At 61.2% G+C, this 21,606-nt stretch overlaps 2 protein-coding genes across 7 annotated transcripts in view; one reads left to right on the top strand and one right to left on the bottom strand.

The window, feature by feature from the left end:
• Positions 1-4,662, top strand: part of NFIC (nuclear factor I C) — a 64,630-nt gene extending 59,968 nt beyond the window's left edge. For 2 of the 5 annotated variants that reach the window (XM_039247540.1, XM_039247539.1), the window contains exon 10: positions 2,084-4,662. In XM_039247540.1, coding sequence (XP_039103471.1) covers positions 2,084-2,334 — 251 coding nt within the window. In that variant the 3' untranslated portion in view covers positions 2,335-4,662. The remainder of the gene's footprint in view (positions 1-2,083) is intronic. The other 3 variants (XM_039247543.1, XM_039247541.1, XM_039247542.1) reach the window with 2 other exon arrangements.
• Positions 4,663-13,912: 9,250 nt separating this feature from the next.
• Positions 13,913-16,802, bottom strand: SMIM24 (small integral membrane protein 24). Of its 2 annotated transcripts, XM_039247503.1 has the most exons (4): positions 16,688-16,802; positions 16,195-16,306; positions 15,883-15,939; positions 13,913-14,487 (listed from the first exon to the last, which is right to left on the bottom strand). In XM_039247503.1, exons 1-4 carry the CDS (start codon positions 16,752-16,754, stop codon positions 14,346-14,348), a joined length of 378 nt encoding a protein of 125 aa, XP_039103434.1. In that variant the 5' UTR covers positions 16,755-16,802; the 3' UTR covers positions 13,913-14,345. The 2 variants fall into 2 exon arrangements, with proteins under 2 accessions (XP_039103434.1, XP_039103435.1); XM_039247504.1 differs by lacking the exon at positions 15,883-15,939.
• Between the last annotated feature and the right edge of the window lie 4,804 nt (positions 16,803-21,606).

The following is a 21,606-nucleotide window of genomic DNA, read 5'->3' as shown; positions in this document are numbered from 1 at the left end:
GCTCAGAGCTCAGAGGCCTCTCGTTTCTGAGCCAGTCAGCACTTCTGCGTCTGCCTTCATTATCCCTGGGAGGTTTGCTTTCCTCTGCCCCCCAACCCCCAGTCCCAGCCTACAGCAGCTTCTCTTCCTCCCCACACCCACTGATGGGGGCACCCGCTACCAGTGCCCCCCCCCCGGTAAATATCCCCTCGCCCATCAGTGTCCCTCCCCCAGGTCAATATCCCTTTCCCCATCAATATCCCTTCCCCCGTCAATATCCCTTCCCCCATCAGTGTCTCCCATCAATACCCTCTTCCCCATCAGTGTCCCCCCCATCAATATCCCCTCCCATGTCAGTGCCCCCTCATCAGGATCCCTTCCTGAGTAATATCCACGCCCCCATCTATGCCCCTCCCATGTTGGGATCAGTTGAACTGATCGCCCCCTGATCGATTACCTACCTTCTTCATCTCCCCTCCTAAATCCCCCCAGTCCTGAGCCATCTGTCACTTTGGTCCCCAGATTGGGGGTCCGTTGACCCCGTTACCTCTGGCCCCTTCCCCTGATCCAGCATTTTACACCGGGAACTTCTCTGCCCTGAAGCACATGACACGCATCCAGCAGATAAATAAGCCTGACCAGGGGGGTTAAGCCACATGCCAAAGGCACACTGGCGGCTCTGACCAGGCCAAGGGGAGTCCACAGCCGGGACCTCGCCCCCCTTCCCCCGCACCTGAGTCTCTCCCTCAGCGGAAGAGGAGGATGTTAAGTTACTGGGACCAGAGGCCTGGGAGGGAGGAAGGGCCAAGGGGAGGCCACCGTGGGGGAGGGTCACGCCCAGAGTCTGTCTGGTTGCCAACAGAAACCAGACATGAGGTAATGGCCAAGATGAACTTGAACTTGGCTGGAGGTTGGGGGCTGGGAGCCATGGCGCCGGCTCATTGGGATGGCCTACAGGGCGCCTGCGTGGAGGGGCACAATTGATTTACAGCACGGGTGGGGGCAGCGCTGCTCTGCCTCACTTGGGGGGGGTCCCCAGGCTGGCCCCACACAGGTGGAGTCGATGCGTTTCCAGGGGAAGGGCCTGTCCCCTGACTTCTCTGCCCAGAGCAGGGCTGGAGCTGTCCCCGATCCTGAGCCTCAGTCCTCCCGTGTGGAGTGGAAGTCATGGCCCCTCAACGGCCAGGCCAGAGGTCCGACCTGGGCCTGGGAGAAGAGGGACAGGAACCTCACAGGCCCCACTGGAATTCCGCTTTGGCGCTCTCACGCTGGTGGACTTAGGCAAATTACTTGACTTCTCTGAGCCCCTAGTTTCTTCACTTTGAAACAGAGGGGCCGGGGTGGGGGCATGGTCCCTACTTTGTGGGGAATTTGGGGGGCTCATTAAATGGGAAAGTGTTTAAAAATATGAAAGGTGGGGGCGCCTGGGTGGCTCAGTCGGTTAAGTATCCGGCTTTGGCTCAGGTCATGATCTCAGGTTTGTGAGTTCGAGCCCTGCGTCGGGCTCTGTGCTGACAGTTAGCTCAGAGCCTGGAGCTGCCTCAGATTCTGTGTCTCCCTCTATCTCTGCCCCTCCCCCACTTGCACTTTGTCTTTCTCAAATAAATAAACATTAAAAAAATTTTTTTAATGAAAGGAAACAGCCCCGATCACATTGCCTGGATAAGGGGGCAAGGGGCAGCCTGTGGAGGGAAATGGGGCGCAGAACCACTTCCTCTCCCACGCTTTGTGCTCAGGGCACTGAGGCTCAGAGATCTGGTGCGAAACAAAACCACAGGCCCCTCCAGTAGATATACCTTCCAGGTAACCAAGAGATAAAAGACGCTTCAATTAAAAAAAGTCATCATAGCATAAGTATATACCAAAAGCTACACAGTATATGCCAGACGGTTCCTCTGCGGCTTCTCCAGAATCCAGATTTCACTGGGCGTCCTGTAGCAACCTTGCTCTGGGGCAGAGTCGCTCCCCCAGGGTCACGCAGGCCAGGCCTAGGACTTGGGAGGTGGGATCACAGGTCACGGGGGTGGGCGTGGGCCGCAAGGTCAGCGGCAGAGCCTGACCCCCATCTCTCTCTCTCTCTCTCTCTCTCCTTGTCGGCACCCAGTCCTGGTATCTGGGATAAGAAAGATTTCTTCCCACGCCCTGCTCCTTCGTCGCGGGAACCCCAGGGGGCCCCACCGCCGGCCCCTGGCCCACGGTTTCAGTGGAACGTTACAGCGAGCAAGAACACCCCGCCGACCCCCAGCCTGGCCGAAAAGACAAAACAGACACATCCGTACGCACAGGAGGAAAACAAGCAAAAAGGCAAAAAAAAAGCAAAAAAAAAAGACAAACGGAAAAAAAAAGATACCATAAAAATCAACCCACCCAACCAAGAAGACAAGCGGTAGGGACGGCAGCCGTTGGGACTCTCGGGACACCACAGCCGGACCAGAGGGCCAGGCCGGCCGCCGCTCGGGGCTCAGGCGCCTCCCTAAGTTATTCATCTCCTCTGGCTGCTTCTCTGGAAGGTCAGGCGCCGCTGCCCGCCTCCGCCCAGGACCAGGTGAGCGCGGCCGGGGCCCCTGCCTGGGCCCCACCCACGGGCCAGGACAGCCAGCCCGGCCACCTCCGCCTCCGGCCCTGTCCCCACTGCAGGGCTGTCGCGTCGGCGCCTGCCGCGTGGGGACGGCGGGGGACCGGCGGGGACCGGGCGCGGGCGGGCAGGGACACGCGACAAGGGCAGAAGAGGGTCGTGGGGAGACCCTGCGTGTCTCCGGGGTCGGGCCGCGTGGCAGAAACTTTCTCCGGAGCGTCCTAGGGTCTCGGGCCTCCGCTGCCCCGACGCGGGCAGGGCTGGGCTCGCTCGGACCCGGCTTCCGCCCCAGGACTGCCCTGTTTGGGAGGAGAAGTCTCTATGCAATTGACCCCCAGCTCCACCCCTCGGCCTGGGAGGCCCCGCACCCCCGCACCCCCGCCGGCCTTGCTCCGCACCCCCGAGGGGAGGGACCCACGTTGCACACACTGTAAGAAATGCACTTTCCGAGGAAGGGGCTGGGGCGCGTGGAGAGACCCAGAGCTCCCCTGGGGAGGGGACAGCTGTCTGGAGCCTCCATGCACCCGAGCCCTGGGAGGGGAGGCCACCCCACCACGTAGACCACGGAGGTGGAGGTGAGAGCGAGTGGTTTAAGTGCCTGATTCCCACCGCCCGCCCCCCTTTGTCCAGCTGGGATGCGAAACAGCCGGGGGATGGGGGGCCCTTCCATCCCCTCCCACAGCCCGGCCGCCTCCAGTCGCTGACCCTCATTGCTGTGCCCCCCTCAGAGCTAGAGAGATGGGACTCCCCTGCCCCCCGTGGTCGGCCCACGGGGCAGAGCTGGGCGCCGCGAGCCCTGCCGCGCTCGGGCACCAGGGTGGGTTGTAGGGAGCCAGCGGGCCCCCCCTCGCCTCCTCTGCCAGTGCCTTACATCCTGGAGCGACACCCCCTCCCTGGGGCCCCCCAGCCCAAAGGGGGACCACGGTTTGCACTTTCATCTTCCCCCTGCCGACGTGGGGCTCTGCCAGGGAGGCGCATTGCCGCTGGGCCCCCAAGAAGAAAGCAGGCCAGGCACCCAGTCCATGTGAGCCCAGAGGGGATTGGGGGGTTCTGGCCAGGGGAGGGAAGGGTCGGCGCCCGGGGGGCCCCCTGTAGCCACGTAGGGGATCCCCCCATCTGCTAAACATTTTCCGTTGAGCCGCTCCAAAAACACTAAGCTGGGGACACCGGGTGCCCCCCAACCCCGGCTCCCTGGCCCCACCCCTGCCTCCAGCCCCAGGGTGGCCGTCTTGGGGGGGCCTGAGGGGGGGGGTTAGGTGTGCCTGGGTCCCCTCCCATCCCATCCCAGGCCCAGCTGGCTTCCTCCACGCCTGACCCTGGGGAAAACCTTCCCCACCGCGGGCCTCCCCACCCCCGACCCGGGCCAAAGCCATCGCCCTGGGCAGGGCCTCTGCCTCGTGCCCCCAGCCTGGCCCTTCCCCCGTCCCCTGGTGCCCCAGGCCTGGCCAGCCTCTCCCACCTCCCCAGAAACTGGACTTCCCTCCCAAACCAGCCCAAGGGGCTTGGCAAACCCACTCGACCACAGAGAGAAAGACCCTTCCCCACCAACTCCCTCCTCCCATCATCCAGAGGCTTCGAGGAGCCGTTGGTCCGTCCGTCTGTCCCCAGGGCCCCCTGCAGCGGGTGGCTGTTGGGGACCAAAGCATGGGCCGCTCTCCAGGAGGGCAGGAGGGGGGGTGGGTCGTGCAGTCGGGGTATCCAGAAGCTTCTCAGTCGGGAACCTTAGGGTGCGGGTGGGCAGGGGAGGGGAGGGGCAGCTGGCACCCCCCCAGCCACCTAACTTTGCATGGTGCTTAGTCGGGGATTGCTGTGGCTCCTGATGCCAGCTCGCCGCGGCCGACCCTGCATGGCAAATGATACCTGGCTCCCCCCGCCCCGCCCCCCAGCCCTCCAACACTACCCCTCCTCTTTAAAAAAAAAAAAAAAAAGATACAAAAAAAAACCCTTAAAAAAACTCCATGTTTCCTAATTTGCACGGAATTTTCTACCACAGGATGTGCCTTGCCTTCCGAAAATAAGTATTACCTTTAAACAATATCAGCGCACAGACAGCTGCATGCTCTGCTCGTGTAGTTAAAAAAAGAAAAAAAAAAAAAAGACAAAACAATGACATGAAATAAAAAATAAAAATTGAAGAGGGATGTATTTCTATTTGTAAAAAAAAAAAAAAAAATTAAAAAAAAAAGCAAAATCCCACGCTAAAAAAAGCAGTTCCTCAGAGCAACGCCCCACCGTCTGCCCCCCCCCTTCCCCCCCCCCCCCGTGTCCCCTGCTGCATTGGGGGTGCTCCCTGGTGCTCTGCCACCCCGGCCCCACCCCTGGGGTCCAGAGGGGCCATCTCTGAGTCGCCCACAGCCAGACTCTCCCATCCCACCTTCCTACAGGCTGGCAGCCCCCCTGCCTCAGGGTCACCTCGCCACCCCACCCCCAAGGCTCCCCTCCAACCCCTCGGCACCCCTTCCTTGTTGCCAAAGGACTCACCGGCCCCCCCATTCCTGGAGGGGCCCCCCAGCCCTGGAGACTGGCCTTGGGCGGCATTTCCCGTCCTGCCCTCCCCCGCCCCCTGCACCCCCAGTTCTGTGTCTTCCAGCTGTGACTGTGGAGAGGATCTGGTATGAAACAAACGGAAAACAAAAGCCAAACCCAATATATGCAATATCTGTCTGTCTGTCTGTACCTGTAGACCTAGTTCAGCCTCTGCAGGCCCGACCCGGGGACCCCGGGGCCGCTGGGGACAGGGGACAGGCGGGGAGAGGGATGCCAGCCCGGGCCTCAGGCTGGGGGCTGCTGACACTGTCTTTTCCTTGATTTACTCACTCTTACTTTGCTTCCTTTCCTTTCCCTTCCTTCCTTCTTTCTTTTTTTCCTTTTCTTTTTCTTCCTTTCTTGTCATTTTCAGTTTCCTTTGGTTTTTACTCGACCACAGCTGAGACCATGGCAGACTGAGGTTAGCGGGGTGTCAGAGGCCCGAGCGTCTCGACCTCTGCCCCCGAGTCCCCCCCCCCGCGTCCCCGTGGGGACACAGCAGGCAGATGGCCCCCGTTGGTTGCCCTACTGCCCCCCGGAGCGGTGGGGGGGCCTCACAGGCCGGCTCTGGCTTCCGTCCACCATCGGAACTCCTGCCACATCCTTTTTCAGAAAGACCTCGGAGGTCCCTGGGGCAGCTCACGGTCTCAGTGGCCGCGACACTGCCCCCAAGAACTGTCCTTCGGTCTGAGGGCCCAAGGCCACATATGTCCATTTTCATGCGGCTGATTTCTGGTTTTTATTCCCCTTCCCCCAGAATCGGGGAGCAGCCACTGGAGAGAGAGTCCCTCCTGGGACCCCAGCCCAAGGGCTTCTCGGGGACCCTGTGGTCCCTCCCGTGGTCCCTCACAGCCTGCCCCTGCGCCCGTTGGTGCCCGTCTCGCAGAAAGGCCACAGGCAGAATAAGGCGGAAGCACCGGGGACCAGGTCCCCTGACCCCCCTCTGCAGGCCTCTTTATGCTCCAGGGACAGGGTTGTGTGGAACTCACGTCTTCTCAGACCCCATCCCCTTCCCAAGCCCGCTGTCCCCCACCCCGTTGTCTGTGCCCACCCCCAGGAAGCCCCCCCCTGGCCTGACCCCAGGTCCCAGCCGTGCTGTGGAACAGACGGGGAGGCCTCCCAAATCTATACGAATGGCCCTGGCCTCTCTCGGGTGCGGGCTTGGATTACCAAGGGTGGAGACAGAGGTGTGGGGGGCGAGCAGCCCCGGGCCCATCCGGCCAAGGAGAAAAGGGGTCGGGGGCCCCAGGCCCCTGCCAAGCTCCAAGCCAAGACCCCACCCCTGAGCTAGACAATCAGACACAAGAGGAACCCCAGAAGGAGACGTGGGGGCGGCTGCACCCCCCCCCCAAGCAGCAGACAATTCCAGCCTCAGCCCCACACATCCTGGTCTCTGTTCTGGAACCTTCTGTCTGTCCCCAGGTATAGCAGCCAGGTAGGCAGGAGCGGGGGGAGGGGGGGCAGGAGCGGTGAGCCGGGCCCCTGCAGGGTAGAGCAGGCAGACCCTCCCCCAGCCTGGCTTCCCCAGCCTGGCTTCCCCCGCCGCACTCTGACCTCCAGCGTAGGCCTGTACTAGACACATGTATATGTATCTCTATATAATTTTGGATTTTTTTCTCAATACAGATTATACAGTGGCTACCTTTTATTTTTATTTTGGCCTGGATGCCCTCTCTGAGAACCTGGTTTTCACTTTCTTTTTGGAAGGTGTTGGGAGGGGGACCCAGAGACCCATCTCGAATCGGCTTCCTCTGCATCTTCCTGTATCTCCCCGTTTCTGCCCCTTGGGTCGCCTCCCGACAATGCCCCCTCCAAACTGACACAGCCTCTCCCGTCCACCCATCCATCCACCACTAAGCATTTCAGAGTGTGTGGGGACCCCTGAGCCGGCCCCGCCCCCACCCCCAGGCGAGGCAGGGACCCGGAGCTGCACCAGTAGGACTTGTTGCCAGTGATACCAAAACAGACTTTTCCCAAGCAGTGCCTCACACGTCTGCTGGTGTGGCTTTGGGGTTCTCCTCCCCCGTTCCCCAGGGCCCCCCCCAGGCCTCAGGAAAAGAGGAGGCGGGATCCAGCAGGACTCAGGGCTCTGGGAGAGGAAGGAAGTCACTACCCCCCAAGCTACTGCCCTCTCCACAGCCCTCCATCCACACGTCCCGGCTACATGGGGACCCACTGGAAAGGGACGGGGCAGTCCCAGCCCCCTCCAGCAGGGGGCGCCCAGTCCACTCCCCAAATGCATCCACACCCCATCCTCCCATCTTGGGTGCCAGCCAGGCCTCCAAAACCAAAGTCCCTTCAAATCCGGGGGTCCTGGCCTCTGCCCCCAGCCTTCTGCCCTCCCAGCCCCAGGACTCCACGTGGGGGCCAGACCCGGGAGTTTGAGGGTCAGAGCACAGCACAGGGGAGACAGGGAGGAAGGAGAGACCCACTTGACTCTGAATTTCCTTTCTTTCTTTCCTTTTCTTTCCTTCCTTTCTCTCTTTTACAAACTTTTTAGTGGTGTTGCTGTTCATTTTCTTTTCCTCCAGGATATTTTTTGAGGTTCCCCCCCATTTTGTATTTTACCAATATTACCAGGATAGTTTACTCTGTTTCTTGCTTCCTGCTTGACACACATCAGACACCCCTCTCTCTCTTTCTCTCTCTCTCTCTCTCTCTCACACACACAAACACACACACCCCATGTTCATGACCACCTCTCCCGTCCCCAGGCGGGAAGGGGTGGGGAAAGGGACTCCTCCCTTGCCCGGCTCACCCGCCTGCCCCCTCCTCACGTCATACTCTGATCATAACCTTGTATATTACTCAGTCATTTCAGGTTTTGCAGATGCGCCTACCTAAGTACCATTTACAGAAAGTGACTCTGGCTGTTATTATTTTGTTTGTTTCCCTATGCAAAAAGAGAAAAAAAAAGAAAAAAATGAAAAAAGGGGGGTTCCGTAAAAGATTCAATAAAAAGCAAAAAAAAAAAAAAAAAGAAGAAAAGAAAAAGAAAAAATGTATAAAAATTAAACAAGCTTAAGCTTCGACTCTTTCTGACTGTCTCGCGTCCTCCTTTCTGTGCGGGGCGTGGCCAGATGCAGGGCGGAGCTGGAGGGGCTGGTGGCCTCGGAGGCAGGGACCCCAGCATTTCGGACAATCGGGTAGGTGTCCTGAGATCTTTAGATCGAGGGTCCCCAGGGACATCCCACAGTGTCTGGAGACATTTGTTGACTTGGGGTAGGGGGGACATGGGTTAGGCTCAGCCCCCTGAAGGGCCCGGGGCGCCCCCTACAGAGTAATCTGGGCCCTGGTGGCTCCTACCGTCTCCCGCTCCTAGGAGGGGCCGCGTGACACCCCAGGCCTTTGCCCCTGTTCTGCAGCTCAACGCAGCCTCCCTTCTCTACCCAGAGCCTTTAGGTCCCACGGCCTCCTGACCCCACAGGAGGCCAGCCGGTGTCCCCCCACCACCACCACGGTCTCACGTCTCCCCAGGGTCTTTGGTCAGCACACTCCGTGGTTATCTAGGGAGCACCTGCCCTGTGCCAGGAAATTCTGCCTGCCCCCACCCCCGCCCCCGCCCCGGGCTCCGAGGATAGAAGCTGGCACACAGGCGACGCTCCATAAATGTGCAGAACGCATTCCCTCTCTTTTTCCACCTGTCAAAGTCCCATTCGTTCAGCAAAGATTTCCTGAGCATATGCTGAGTACCAAGTACTGGGGACACAGCTCAGAACAAAACGCCCAAAATAACCTGCCTCCGTAGCCCTTACAGCTCCAAGTTGGGGAGATTCAGGGTAAACAATAAAAATAAGTAACATACATATCGGAGGAGGTGAGTTTCGAAGAAGTAAAGCAAAGTAAGGGATGCGAGAGTGGGTCTCACACAAGACCTGATTAGGAGGGAGACAGCCTTCCGAGAATCTGACAGATGAGGGTTTCAGGCAGAGAGTACAGGCTGTGCAAAGGGCCTGGGGTAGGACCCTGCCTGGCGTGTTAGAGAAACAGCCAGGAAGCTAGCGTGGCTGCATCGGAGTGGGGGACCGAGGGACCGGGCAGGGAGGGGCGGGGACAGGGCGGGGACAGGGCGGGGCCCGCTCGCGGGGTCGTCTGGGCCATCCATCAGGACTTGGACTTTTCCCCAGGAAGGTGGGAGCCCTGGCGGGCTGTGGGCAGAGGAGGGTGGGACCTACCTTGGTTCCAACACCCTGTCATCCAGGAGGCCTTCCCCGCCTGCCCGGGCAGAGCCCCGGTTTACCCTCCCAGCCCCCAGCCCCCAGCCCCCAGCCCCCAGCCCGCCCTACCCTGGCCCTGATCACACAGTCCAGTTCTTCCCCAACCCCAGCAGCGGTGGGGGCTCCTCAAAGGCTGGGGGCAGGAGGGGCGAGGCTGCGGGCACAGGAGCGTTGCAGGTGTGAGGGGCGGTCACTTCCCTTTGGGGGGCTGGGAGCTGAGTCACTGCCCCTCATCCTGTCCCCCCATTCCAAGTCCCCCGGAGACCTCCAGGACACCCCAAGACGGGCAGCCAAAGCTCTCTGCTGCACAGGCTCCTTCCGTAGTCCTTACCCCCCCCACCCCCGCAGAGATGATTACCCTCTTTACTGATGGGGAAACTGAGGCACAGAGTTGGGACGCACAACTCACTCCACGCAGATGCACGGCCCCACGCCGCCGCCCGGACAGGAACAGACGACAGGCGAGGGGCGGGGGGTCCGTGGCCGCCGGATCCCACGTGCTCGCTTCCCCTGCCGCACCTAGGACAGGGCTGGGCGCTTCGGCCTCAGCAGCAAGGTGCTGGCGCCCCCTTGCGGACGGGACGGGGACCTGGACCCAGAAGCCTGACCTGGGGCGCAGTCGGCGGCAGGCAGCCCCCCTCCCCGCCGCCCGCGCCCCCACCCCCACCCTCCAGTCCCTCTCCGCAGCGAGAAGCTTCTTTTGCGAGATGAAGGTTCAGCCTGTTGTGGGGGCTCAGACGGTGTTGGGGGCTCATCTGGAGTAGGGCTGATACGGGATGGGGTCTCGACCAGGGCTGTGGGGCTCAACTAGGGGTAGGGGGCTCAGCCGGAGTGGGGGTGGGGGGTCAGTCGGGCCTGTGGAGCTAAACCAGGGGCAGGGGATTCAGCTGGGATGAGGGGGTCAGGGCTGTGGGGTTCAGCCAGGGGTGGGGGGGTCAGTCTGGAGCTCAGCCCAGGGGGCCTCAGCCAGGGTCGGGGGTCACTAAGGGCTGTGGGACTTAACCAAGGGTGTGGGGCTTAACCCGGGGTGGGGGGTCAACCCGGCTTGGGGTCCTCAGCCCCGAGGTCAGGGCTCCGCTAGTTGGGGGGGGGGGGGGGGGGCGGGGCGCAAGCCGGCCCTGGATCTCAAGGAAAGCCTCTGTGGTTTTCAGACGTTGGCCCCTGAGGTGGTGCAGTTCTTGGCTTTGGGGGCGCTGTCCCAACACTGCGGGCGGTTTGCCGTCCCCTGGGCCCCCAAATAATTGTCACACAAGGGACGCAGACTTGCGACAGCAACAAAACGCTCCCCTCCTCCCCTCCCCACTTCCAGACGCCCCTAGAGAAGTCCCTCCCCTGCGGAAGGGGAGGAGCCCGCGCGGCCCCGCCCTTCTCCCCGACCTCCGCCCCGCCCCCACCCGGAACCCCGGATCCGCGACTCCGGAGCCGCTGTCTGCACTCACCATGTGACCTAGATCCACGTGCGCCCGGCGCGTCCACGCCGTTTCAGCCTAACAACAAGCCGGCGTTTTAGACACCTTTGGGTTCCGGGTTCTGTGCGGGTTCTGTGCTCAGGAATTTTGTGGACATCATGTCACTGAATCCTGATGACGACTTAACACGATCAGGTTATTTTCCTCCCCCTCTTACAGGACAGGACCCTTAGGCACAGAGAGGTTAAGTCACACGCTCAGGGCCACACAGCAAGGACGAAGCCGCGGAGCCGCCACCTGGAGGAGCGCGGGGCGGGAGGGGGTGATGACACGGCGTCCCCTCCCAGCCTCAGCCCCTGCGCAGCCCCAGCTCGAGGGACACTGACCCGAGACTCAGCACACGGTGGGAGGGGCGCTCGTCTCCCAGGAAACCGCCCGGTGCTGCATCGGCTCAAAGTTCAAGCCCAGGAGCAGCGGAAGCAAGATTGCGCGAGGACTGGATTGCCCCGGGGAGAGCCCGTTGCCCTCTGCCCACGTCCCTCTTGCCAGTGAAAAGGGGGCTCGGGCAGGATGTGCTGGGGAAGGGGTCGTATAAACACCCAGGTAAATGCAAAGAAGCCTCGGAGAGGGACTCGGGGTGGCCCCTCATTCAGGGACACTTCGCCCCGATTCCCACATGGAATGCTTCTCCTGGCTCCAGGACCAGGATTTTGCTTGCTGAGTACAGAGCAGGCATTGGGCATCCCTGGAGGCCTGCCTGGAGGAGGCGGGTGGGCTGCCTTCATTCGGAGGAGCTCGCCACTCTTTCATGGTTTGGAGGCGCCTCTCTCTCCTCCAGCTCCAGCCCGTGGTCGCCCTCTGCCTCTTTCTCCTCCTTTCTCACACGCCCCTCTTCCTCCTCTTTATTGCTGTGGAGACAAGGGTCCAGAAAACCTGATTTAGTAAGGACTTCCAGCGCTCCAGGCCTCTTGCGATTCTCCCGCCACCTCCGAGTCCTGCACCCCTTGTCGTTCCCATTGTACAGAAGGGGTGCTGAGGCGCAGACGGGTCAGGACCCTTGCCGGAGGCCACTCGTGAGCTGCAGGAGACCAAACAGTGCTCTTAACACGTGGCCTTCCTGGCTTCCTGAGCCTCAGAACTGCGGCTGCGTGGACAGGCGGAGAGGTGGGTGGGTTGATGGGTGGCTAGCTTAATGAGTGGATGGACTTGTGGGTGGGTGGCGGACAGGTGGACAGACGGAGGCACCTGTGGGGGACAGATACACCCAGAGGAGTGGGCGGAGGGCGGGGGGGGGGGGGTGAAGGGAGGTGGTGAAGTTGACCGATGAAGCACGTCGCTGTCAGGTAGGTAGTAAGGAGGGGAGTCAGTGAGCCAAAGACTCACCCCCTGGCCCTGCCCGGCCTGCTTCCCTCCTGTCAGAGGGGAGAGGGGAGGGGCTCCCAGGGGCCATCGGTTCGGCAGGGGAGGGGGGCCCAGGCTCAACGGGGCCCACCTGTCTTGGCGCTCGCTGCACCAGACTGCATAGACCACGGTGAGGATGAAGAGCAGGAAGAGGGTGGCCGGCGCGGCCCCAGCCACGCCAGCCACGCCTTCCTCTGGGCCACTGCGGGCGGGGCGGGTCAGAGGCTGGGCCGCCGCATCGGGGTTCCCCTCCCGCCTCCCCCCCTCCCGGAGACTTTACAGGGTTGTGCCAGAACCAGGAGCGGAGCCAGGGCTGCCAGAAGGGACACGCGGAGGGGCGCCCGGGTGGCATAGTCGGTTAAGCGTCCGACTTTCGCTCAGGTCATGATCTCGCGGTTCGTGGGTTCGTGCCCCGCGTCGGGCTCTGTGCTGACTGCCAGCTCAGAGCCTGGAGCCTGTTTCGGTCTGTGACTCCCTCTCTCTCTGACCCTCCCCTGCTCACGCTGTCTCTCTCTCTCTCTCTCCTAGAAATAAATAAAACATTAAAAAAAAAAAAAGAACAGAAGGGACACGCGGCCAGCGGTCACCCAGCGCCTGTCCATCCTTGTCAGTCTGTCCCCGCCTCCATCCAGCAGGTTCTGGGGTGCCTCCCCATGAGAGGAGGAAGTGGCCTGCCCAGGACACCCCAGGGCAAGGTGTGGTCAGTGCCCACGGAAGTGGGGGTGGGGCCCCCTTCCCTAGATTGCGGCAGGCTGGGGAAGAGGCCCCAGGGTCCCAGGCATCCCCCTGAGGCCCGCCCTGACCCCCTCACTCCCCACGGCCAGAGCCAGGGGAGGAGAGGTCAGGAGAGGTGGGGAACTCATTCCCCGAGCACCTGCTGGGCGCCACGGCCTGCAATGGTTCTAACCCCTGATGCCTCCCTTCTCGCCCCATCTCTGGCTCTCGGGTTGCAGGCTGCGTCTGGGTTGCACAGGGACACAGTTCTCCCAGGGAGGAAGCACAGCCGGGAACGGGCACCCCACACCCCAGCGCCCCCCATCCCAGGACGTTTATCTCCAAATGTGACCTTAGCTAGAGCCCGCAGACTCCCTCATCCTTCGGGCAGCCAGGGCTTCCCCATCCCAGCTCTGCCAACATCAGCCAGGGACATCTCTTTCTGTGCCTCAGCATGTTTGGCTGGAAGATGGGACGGATTGTGTACTGAGAGAGGATAAAGATGACGGGGGCTCCCTGGGAGCATCTAATAGGGCGGTTATTACCTTTATTTTATTTATGGTTTTCCGCCCCCTGGTGGACAGCCCTGGAAGTGTTCTTGCGCAGAGGCCGCCTGCCTTCTGGGTTGCATGCTACCAGCCCCAGGTACGGCCCCAGGACCGCTCCGGAATGCCGGCCGTTATCAAGGTCCTTACTAAGAAATAATTAACACCCCCCAGGGCAAGGTCCAGGGCCCCCGGAGAGAGTGAGGTGAAAGAGGAGGCTGGAAACGGGGAGGAGAAAGTACTTGCTTCCCAAGAGAGCGCAGAACCCTGGCGCACCCGCAGCCTCCCAGACCCCGGTCCCCATAACGGGGCCACGTGACCCCGAGGGCGGAGAAGCAAGGCCTCCCCGGGATACAGCACTCTGGGGGCTCAAAGTCCAGGTCTCCGGGCAGCAGAATCAAGATTGCACGGAGAGGGTTCAGTGTGCGGGGGGCATCCGGGCACTGGCTGGCTTGCTCTTCCGTACCCACCCAGGCACTGGCCCCAACCCCCAAAGCTGCCTCCCCCAGGGGGAAACTGAGTCCCAAGAGATAACAGGACCTCTTCTGAAGGGCTCTTATCAATGCTTTAATGCAGGTCCCCAAAGGCAGCCCCGGCCCCACGCTGGTCCTGGGGCCGAGAGGGGCGGGGGAGGTTCTGGACAACAGACATCAGGGAGAGGGAAAGGAAATCAGGCAGTGGGTAGAAGTGGGTGGAGCCATGAGCTGGTGGGGGTCTCAGGGGTTTCTCCATAACCACGAATGCCCTCCAAGTGCGAGAGTCTGCGCCGACAGCTCGGGAAGGACGGTGGGTACAGCCTGTGCTCGCAGCGCCCGGAGAGCCCTCCCCGAGGGGCGGGGCAGGTTCCACGGGTCTCCATTCGGGGAGCGTGTTCTCAGCGCGACGTGGACTCCGGTGGCGGCTTCACGTCCAGGGCGTTCTTTACATGGTGTGGAAGGGGCAACTCTGGGGAGCTGCCTGGAAGAAGTGTGTGGAGCCTTCACACGGCTGTGTTCGTGAGCTTCTCCTCATCTCTGGGGCCCTCTTTCTCGTCCAGCTCCAGCCCCGCGTTTCTCTCTCCTTCCTCCTCCTCCGCCTCGTCGCCCTTTACCCTCTCCTCCTTCTTCCTCTTGCCTTCTTCACTGTAGGAATACAAAGGCGCCAGACCACAGTCAGAACAGAGCTGCTCCCGTCTCATGTCCGCTGACCTGCGCCAGGCCGCGCGATTACAAAAAGGATCTGTGTTGAGTCCTGAACAGTTCCTGGGAGGAAGCCGTATTTCTTTTTCACAAAGGCAGAAACTAAGGCTCAACCATCCCCTGGATGGGCAGGTGGATGGACGGACGGACGGACGGAGAGACAGACGGACAGGTGATGGACGGACAGACGGACAGACAGACGGACAGGTGATGGGCAGGTAAGTGGTCAGGTGGATGGATAGCTGCAAGGAGAGATGAATAAGTGAATGGGAAGATGAATAAGTGAATGGGAAGATGAATAAGTGAATGGGAAGATGAATAAGTGAATGGGAAGACGAGTGGATGAACAACAGGAAGAAGAAAATGACAGATCAGCGGTGCAGGGATGACGTGCGGACGGGCGGACAGATGGCTGGGTCGGTGCGTTACTGCGTAAGGAGTTTGAGGGATGAATGAGGGACGGGTGGGGAGTGAGGTCCGGGTAGGCGGACGGATGGATGATGGATGATGGATGATGGACGGACGGAGGAACGAACAAAGCAGGGAGGAAACTACCAGCTTCGCAGCGCTGGGGGGCTCTACGGCCTCCAGCACGTGCTGGGAGTGGGAATCACACGCAGCCACAGCTGCACCAGACCTTGGGCAAAGCAAACCATCGGGCCTACACGTCTCCTTCGAGCGCATCTTGGGCTCAACTGAGGATCTTCCAGTCAGACTGGCCTCCTCCCATCTCCTGCCCTCCACTCCCACCCCCCAACTTTTGCCCACGTTGAGATGTTGTACTGGCAGGGACCCCGCCCCGCCACGTCCGGGAGCCGTCCATCAGAATCATGTCTGGAAGCCGTCGGGACCACGGAAGGCACTGAGTGCCTTATTCAGCACGTGTTTGCTAAGTGCCTGCTGGGTGCCAGGCCCTGGGCTGAGCACCGGGCACACAGCCAGGACCAAAGCTAAGTTCTGTTAATCAACTGGAAGCTACTGTGTGGTGTCGAGAAAGTGGTAAATGACTGATTTCAGCTGGCGGTAGGTGCGGAGAAAAACGCACAACAGCCGCGGGACACAGAGCGTCAGGAGGGCTGGCGCTCAGGGTGGGCTTCCCTGAGGAGGAAACATCTGGGCAGGGACTGGAGGAGGAGCCAGCCAGAAGACACAGCGAACAGAACAGCGTCCCAGTCAGCGGGGAAGGTAAGTGCAAAGGCCCTGGGGCAGGAACGTGTTTGAAGTGTTCCAGAGCAGAAGGAGGTCATCTGGCACGCCCGTGCCCCCCCCCCCCAGGGCTCACACAGTCACGCAGACGCCCTGGGCCCGCAGAGCCACACACGCTCACACAGGCAGTACCTCACGTCCTGGTATGGGTTGGCCTCCATTCTCAACCTGGACTCCTCATCCCCATCTCTGTAGGAGAGATGGAAGCGGGGGTGAGGGGGTGAAGGGCAGGAAGTAGGGAGACCCGCGGCCCCAGTCTCCCTCCCATGAGCTGGGGCCCGCGAGCTACAGGAAGCGAGCTGGGGGGACAGCAAGGCGCTCCCGGACTGTGGGGTGCGGGCAGGGAAATGGGGAAGCGGAAGAAGGGACCAGAGCGAGTCAAAGCGGGAGGGGCGCCAGCGCTTCGGGGCGCGGGGGGCCGGGCGCTGGGCAGGGGGCTCCCACCTCACTTTGGAGCACCAGATGCGGTTGGCCAGCATGAGCACGAAGACGATAAACAGGAACACGACGAGGGCAGCCAGGCCCACCAGCCAAGGCTTCAGGCGCGGCGGTGCGGCTGTCGGAGGGGGGCAGGTGGGACTCAGGCGGGGCGCCCGGCACGCCCCCCCCCACCCCGCAGGCAGGGGAGAGGGGAGAGGCGCTGGCGGGCGCCCCCGCAGACCGGGTCTTGGAAAGGGGCTGGGTTTCAGAGACCAGCTCTAGAGAAGGGGAGGAGGCTGGGGGGGTGCCCTCAGGGACGGGGGGGGGGGCCCCGAGGGAGTGTAGGGGCGGGGGGGGGGAGCTCCATGGGGGGCATGGCCCCCCTCCTCGTCTCCCTGCCCCCTCCCCTCAGAGGCCTCGGGGCCTCATGAAAACCGGGGAGACGGGGAGCCTACGAGCGAGCCCACCCCACGACCGCTCCCCACCCCCCGCCCCCAGGTCCAGGTCAGAGCCCTACCCTCCTGAGCCTCGGCGGGTGACAGCAGCAGGGCGCCCAGCAGGAAGAGCGTCCCCAGGGTCCCCATGGCCACGGAGGAGCGGCAGCCAGCACAGGCAGGGTCGGCGGGATGAGGCTCAGCCCAGGCCGCGATCCCGCGCCGGCGGCCCCGGGGTGGGGCCCCCCTTCGCCCCTCCCCTCGCCCCTCCCCTCCTCCTCCCCACGGGCAGGTCGGACTCTGGACCCGGGATCACAGTGAACGCCCGGCCTCTGCCCTGCCCGCCGAGCCGGCCTGCTGCAGGGGCCGGGCGGAGCGGGCCTCCGGGCACCCCTGCGTCTCCGAACTCCCCACCGAATGTTAGGGCTCCAGTCTGCAGAGAAGCTCCAGGATGCCAGGAGCACAGAGGTCCCGTGGAAATTTCTGGCGCTGGGATCTGCACCCAGGCCTCCGTCTCCACCCGCCTCGTCCTGGCTCCCGGGTCGCTGGGATGAACACAGGGGCGAGAAGCGACGGGCCACGTGCCCACTGTCCGGCTCGAGGGGCAGCCGCGCCCTGACGGCTGGAGGCCGGGCCGCCCGGGCAGCGGCTGACTCAGGCTCCAGTCTGCTGCCCGTCACCCTTGGTCCCCGGGTTGATTAGATAGGGGATCCTGCCCAAGCAGAGCTGTGCCCCACCCCAGCCGCCACGGGACAGCCACAGCCCGGGCACGTGGCAGGAAGCCCAGGGTGGGGGCCTCTGCGGGCAGGGGGGGGGTGAGGGATGCCAGTGTCGGAGCGCCTCTGCCCACCCGGGCCTCCTCCCTCCCTGAGGTCTGACTATAGACAACGGGCGGCCCAGTGGAGCCGTGGCGCTCAGGGCGGGCGCACCGCCACCACCCAGGTGGCACATGGGAACCCCTGCTGTGTGCCATGTCCTGCGCAAAGCCCTCAGAGGGAGGGAGGAAGCCTCAGGCCCTGTCGTCCGGGAATTCTCGGGTTCGCTGGGAAGTCAGGACCCCAGAGACCCGCAGACCCAGCAGCAGAGCCTGGGAAGGAGGCCAGAGGTGGGGGGCCGAGCAGATTCGGGAGACGAGGGTTGGCAGAACCCCCCCCCCCTCCCGGGGGCTTCTGCTTTCCAAGGCAGGTCAGGGAACTGGCCTCTTTCCGCAGAAAGTTCTCTCTACTGCGAGCAACAGTCCTCTCTGGACTTCGTGCCCCCATTTTCCCATCTGTTACATGGGGAATCAAATGAGACAATACACGGAAAAGGCCCCGGAGCACAGTAGCAGGCGCGAGCCCAGGGCTGGGCCGAGGTGAACCACCATGGTCACTACTTTAAAAAAAATCTTCCCGGTGGAGGCCCGGCCGGATTAGGCTCTGGGGCTCCGCGGACGCAGGCGGAAGGTGCCAGCGACTAACCGCTGGCAACCGGCAGCCAAGAGAGAGAAGGCTCCGTGCCAGGCCAGGGCAGACCAGCGGACAAGGGATCCTGCTCACACGAGCGCAGTCTACACAACCGCCAAAGGGGTCCACACCCGGGCCCCAGGCCCGAGGGCAGGGCCCAGCTCAGTTCAGCCTCCAGAAGGAGCTCCGAGCAGGTGGGCCCTTGAAGGCGACGGAAGGGCGGCGGGGAGCGGGGGCGGGGGCCGCGGCGGGGGTCGCCTCCGCGCCCCCGCTCGGGTCCTCGTCGCCGCGCCAGGCCAGGGCCAGCTGCAGGTCCAGCTCTTCCAGGTCGTCGCCCTCCAGGCTGGGGCGCGGCTCCTGGGGGCGGTGCTCCTGGTCCGGCTTCGGGCCGAAGGCCCAGTCTGCGGTAGGACACGCGGGTGAGGGGCCCCCGGGGCCGCGCACGCGCGCCCCCTCCCCGGGGCAGGGGCCCCAGCGCTGCCCCAGGCCAGCCCCGGGCGGGCAGCGGCTCACCGGCCAGGTCGTGGGCGAGGTCCTTGATGAGGTGGCCCACGATGGCGTAGGCCACCGCCGCCACCAGGAAGGCCGCCAGCAGCAGGTACAGCACGTGCGTGGGCAGGCGGATGGCGTCCAGCGGCGGCGGGCGGTACTCCTCGTAGGGCGGCGGGGCCGGGCTCCGGCCCTCCGGCGCCTCCTCCCCCGCCAGCCCCGGCATGGCGGCCGCCCGCGGCGGCAGAGGCCCAGAGGTGACCGGCGCGGCGGAAGTATTAAGGGCTTTGGGTAAGAGGATTGGGGCGCCTCCAAGGGCACCGTCTGCCCGGATTAATCACAGCGCAAATCACTTCCGCCCGCTGGCCCCCTCCCCGTTCAGCTCCACCAACCCGGCTGGGGCTCTGCGCGTCCGCCCCCACCTCAGGGCCTTGGCTCCAGCTGTTCCCGCTCCTGGGAAATCCCTGACCTCATGGGGCTGACATTCGCGACAAGGGACAGACTGAGAAAAACAGAACCTTAAAGTGATGAGTTGGGTTAGAAAGTGAAGAGTGGGAGTGGGATCGGGGGGGGTGGTCTATGGGGCTGGGCCTACTAAGAGGGGAGTTAAAGCTTCAGATACGGTAGCAGAAACCCAGAGGAGGAAGGGAACCAGGTATGGGGGGACCAGAGGGAAGAGCAGTCCAGACAGAGGGCACAGCACATGCAAAGGCCCTGGGGCAGGACCTGCCTGGGTTTTGGAAATGAGTGAGGAGGCCCATTTGACTGGAGCAGATGAGTGAGGGGGAGAGAGGGGGGAAGGGAGGGCAAGGAGGGGTCTGGGCCTTGCAGACCATGCAGGGCCTTTGGGCCGTGGGGAGAATTTGGGCTTTTACCCCAAGGGAGGTGGGAGTCCTTGTGGGCTGTGGGCAGAGGAGGGCGGGACCTGACTCAGGCGCTCCCGGCGCCCTCTGGTGGCTGCAGCAGGGAGGACCGACCGTGAGGGGTGACAACAGGCTGGAAGGGACGGCTGGGGTCCAGGTGAGTGACCATCGGAGCTGGGCGCTCCGGAGGCAGAGAAGAGGCGTTTTTTTCAAACTTTTTTTTTCTTGCCATCACAAATAAGGTTGCAACGAGTGCTTCATTTCCACCTTTCAAAGTGGAAGCACTTTTGTTTAACTCCAAAATATTCATTATTTTTTAAAGTTTATTTTGAGAGAGAGAGCGAGAGAGAGCAGGCGCATGTGGAGTAGGGGCAGAGAGAGAGGAAGTGAGAGAATCCCAAGCAGGCTCTGCACCATCAGCAGGGCTCAAACTCAGAAACCGTGAGATCACGACCTGAGCCAAAGTCAGACACTTAACCCACTGAGCCCCCCAGGCGCCCCGACTTTGAAACCTTTAAATGCTGGGAATAGTAGTCGCCTTTTCCCTGCCACTTATTGTTCCAGTGATTTATTATGAAAACTTTCAAATGTATAGAAAAGTTTAGGTCGGGGGCGCCTGGGGGGCTCAGTGGGGAAACTGGCCAACTCTTGATTTCGGCTCAGGTCATGATCTCATGGTTCGTGAGACTGAGACTCAAGTCAGGCTCTCTGCTCTGGCAGCACAGACCTTGCTTGGGATTCTCTCTCTCTCTCTGCCCCTCCTTCACTTGTGCTATTTCTGAAAATAAATATACATCTTTTTTAAAAAAGAAAAGTTTAAAGAATTGTATAGTTAACTGTCATATACCCACCATCCACTTTCTCCAGTTAACATTTAGCTGTTATTTGCTCTATTATATAGCTAGCCTCACACACACACACACACACACACACACTCTCTCACACTCACACATTATGCATATCAAAATAAGTTGCATACCTCATGTCCATTAGAACAGCTACTATCAAAAAGTGGAGGGGCGCCTGGGTGGCTCAGTCAGTTGAGTGTCCGACTTTGGCTCAGGTCATGATCTCACGGTTTGTGAGTTTGAGCCCCGCGTCGGGCTCTTTGTTGACAGCTCAGAGCCTAGAGCCTGCTTTGGATTCTGTGTCTCCCTCTCTCTCTCTCTCTCTGACCCTCCTCCACTTGCACTCTCTGTGAATAACATGAATAAACATTTTTTTAAAGGTGCAGATGTGGACAAATTGGAGCCCTTGAGCAAGGCTGGCAAGGATGTAAAACGGCACTGCCACCGTGGAAAACAGCTCAGCGGTTCCTCACAAGGTAAACGCAGAATGACCATAGGATCCAGAAATTGCACCCAGAGGTATATGCCCACAAGAGTTGAAAGTAAGGAATCAAATAGATTCTTGTACACCGGTGTTTACAGCAGTCTTAGTCACAGTAGCCAAAAGGTGGAAACAGTCCAAATGCCCATCAACAGATGAAAGGGATGAACAAACTGGTGCATCCATACGATGCGATACTATTCAGCCCTAAGAGGGAAGGACAGCCTGATACCTACTGCAACATCGATGGACCTTAAGGACATTGTGCTCAGTGCAAAAAGCCAGACACAAAAGGGCACATCTCTCATGACCCCACTCACCGGAGGCGCCTAGTTGAAACTTTTTGAGGAATACTATATTGTTTGGACATAGCTGCTTAAAAGCTCGCTTTTTCTTGTGTGGACAGCATCCTGGTGACAACCAGTGGCGGTCTGGACTCTCATGGGGGCAGCAAAAAAAGCGACTGGATTCCGACCCCGTTTCAGACCTTGCATGGATAGGATGGGAAGGTAAGGATGGCTTCCAGCTACTGGTGAAAAACCTTGTACTTATCCTCGACAGCACTCTTTCTCCTAAACTCCATATCCAATCCGTCATCAAATCCTGTTTGCTCTACCTTCGAAATTAACCCAGGGGTGCCTGGCCGCCTCAGCGAGTGGAACGTGCCACTCTTGATCTCCGGGTTGTGGGTTCGAGCCTCACGTTGGGTGTAGAAATTACTTAAAATCTCTAAAAAATAATAATGATAATAAACAAAATTAATCCCGAATCTGAGTACTTCTGGTCTCTTTGGGTCCACCCTCCTATTACCTATTTTCTGCCTACCCGTCCAAAAAAGCCTGTTCGGAATGTCCCTGCTTGAACACTTCCGTGGCC

Source organism: Hyaena hyaena, unplaced genomic scaffold, assembly GCF_003009895.1.
Source record: "Hyaena hyaena isolate Hyena2069 unplaced genomic scaffold, ASM300989v1 scaffold_296, whole genome shotgun sequence".
Lineage (NCBI taxonomy): Eukaryota > Metazoa > Chordata > Mammalia > Carnivora > Hyaenidae > Hyaena > Hyaena hyaena.
This window is presented reverse-complemented; position numbering and strand designations above follow the sequence as displayed.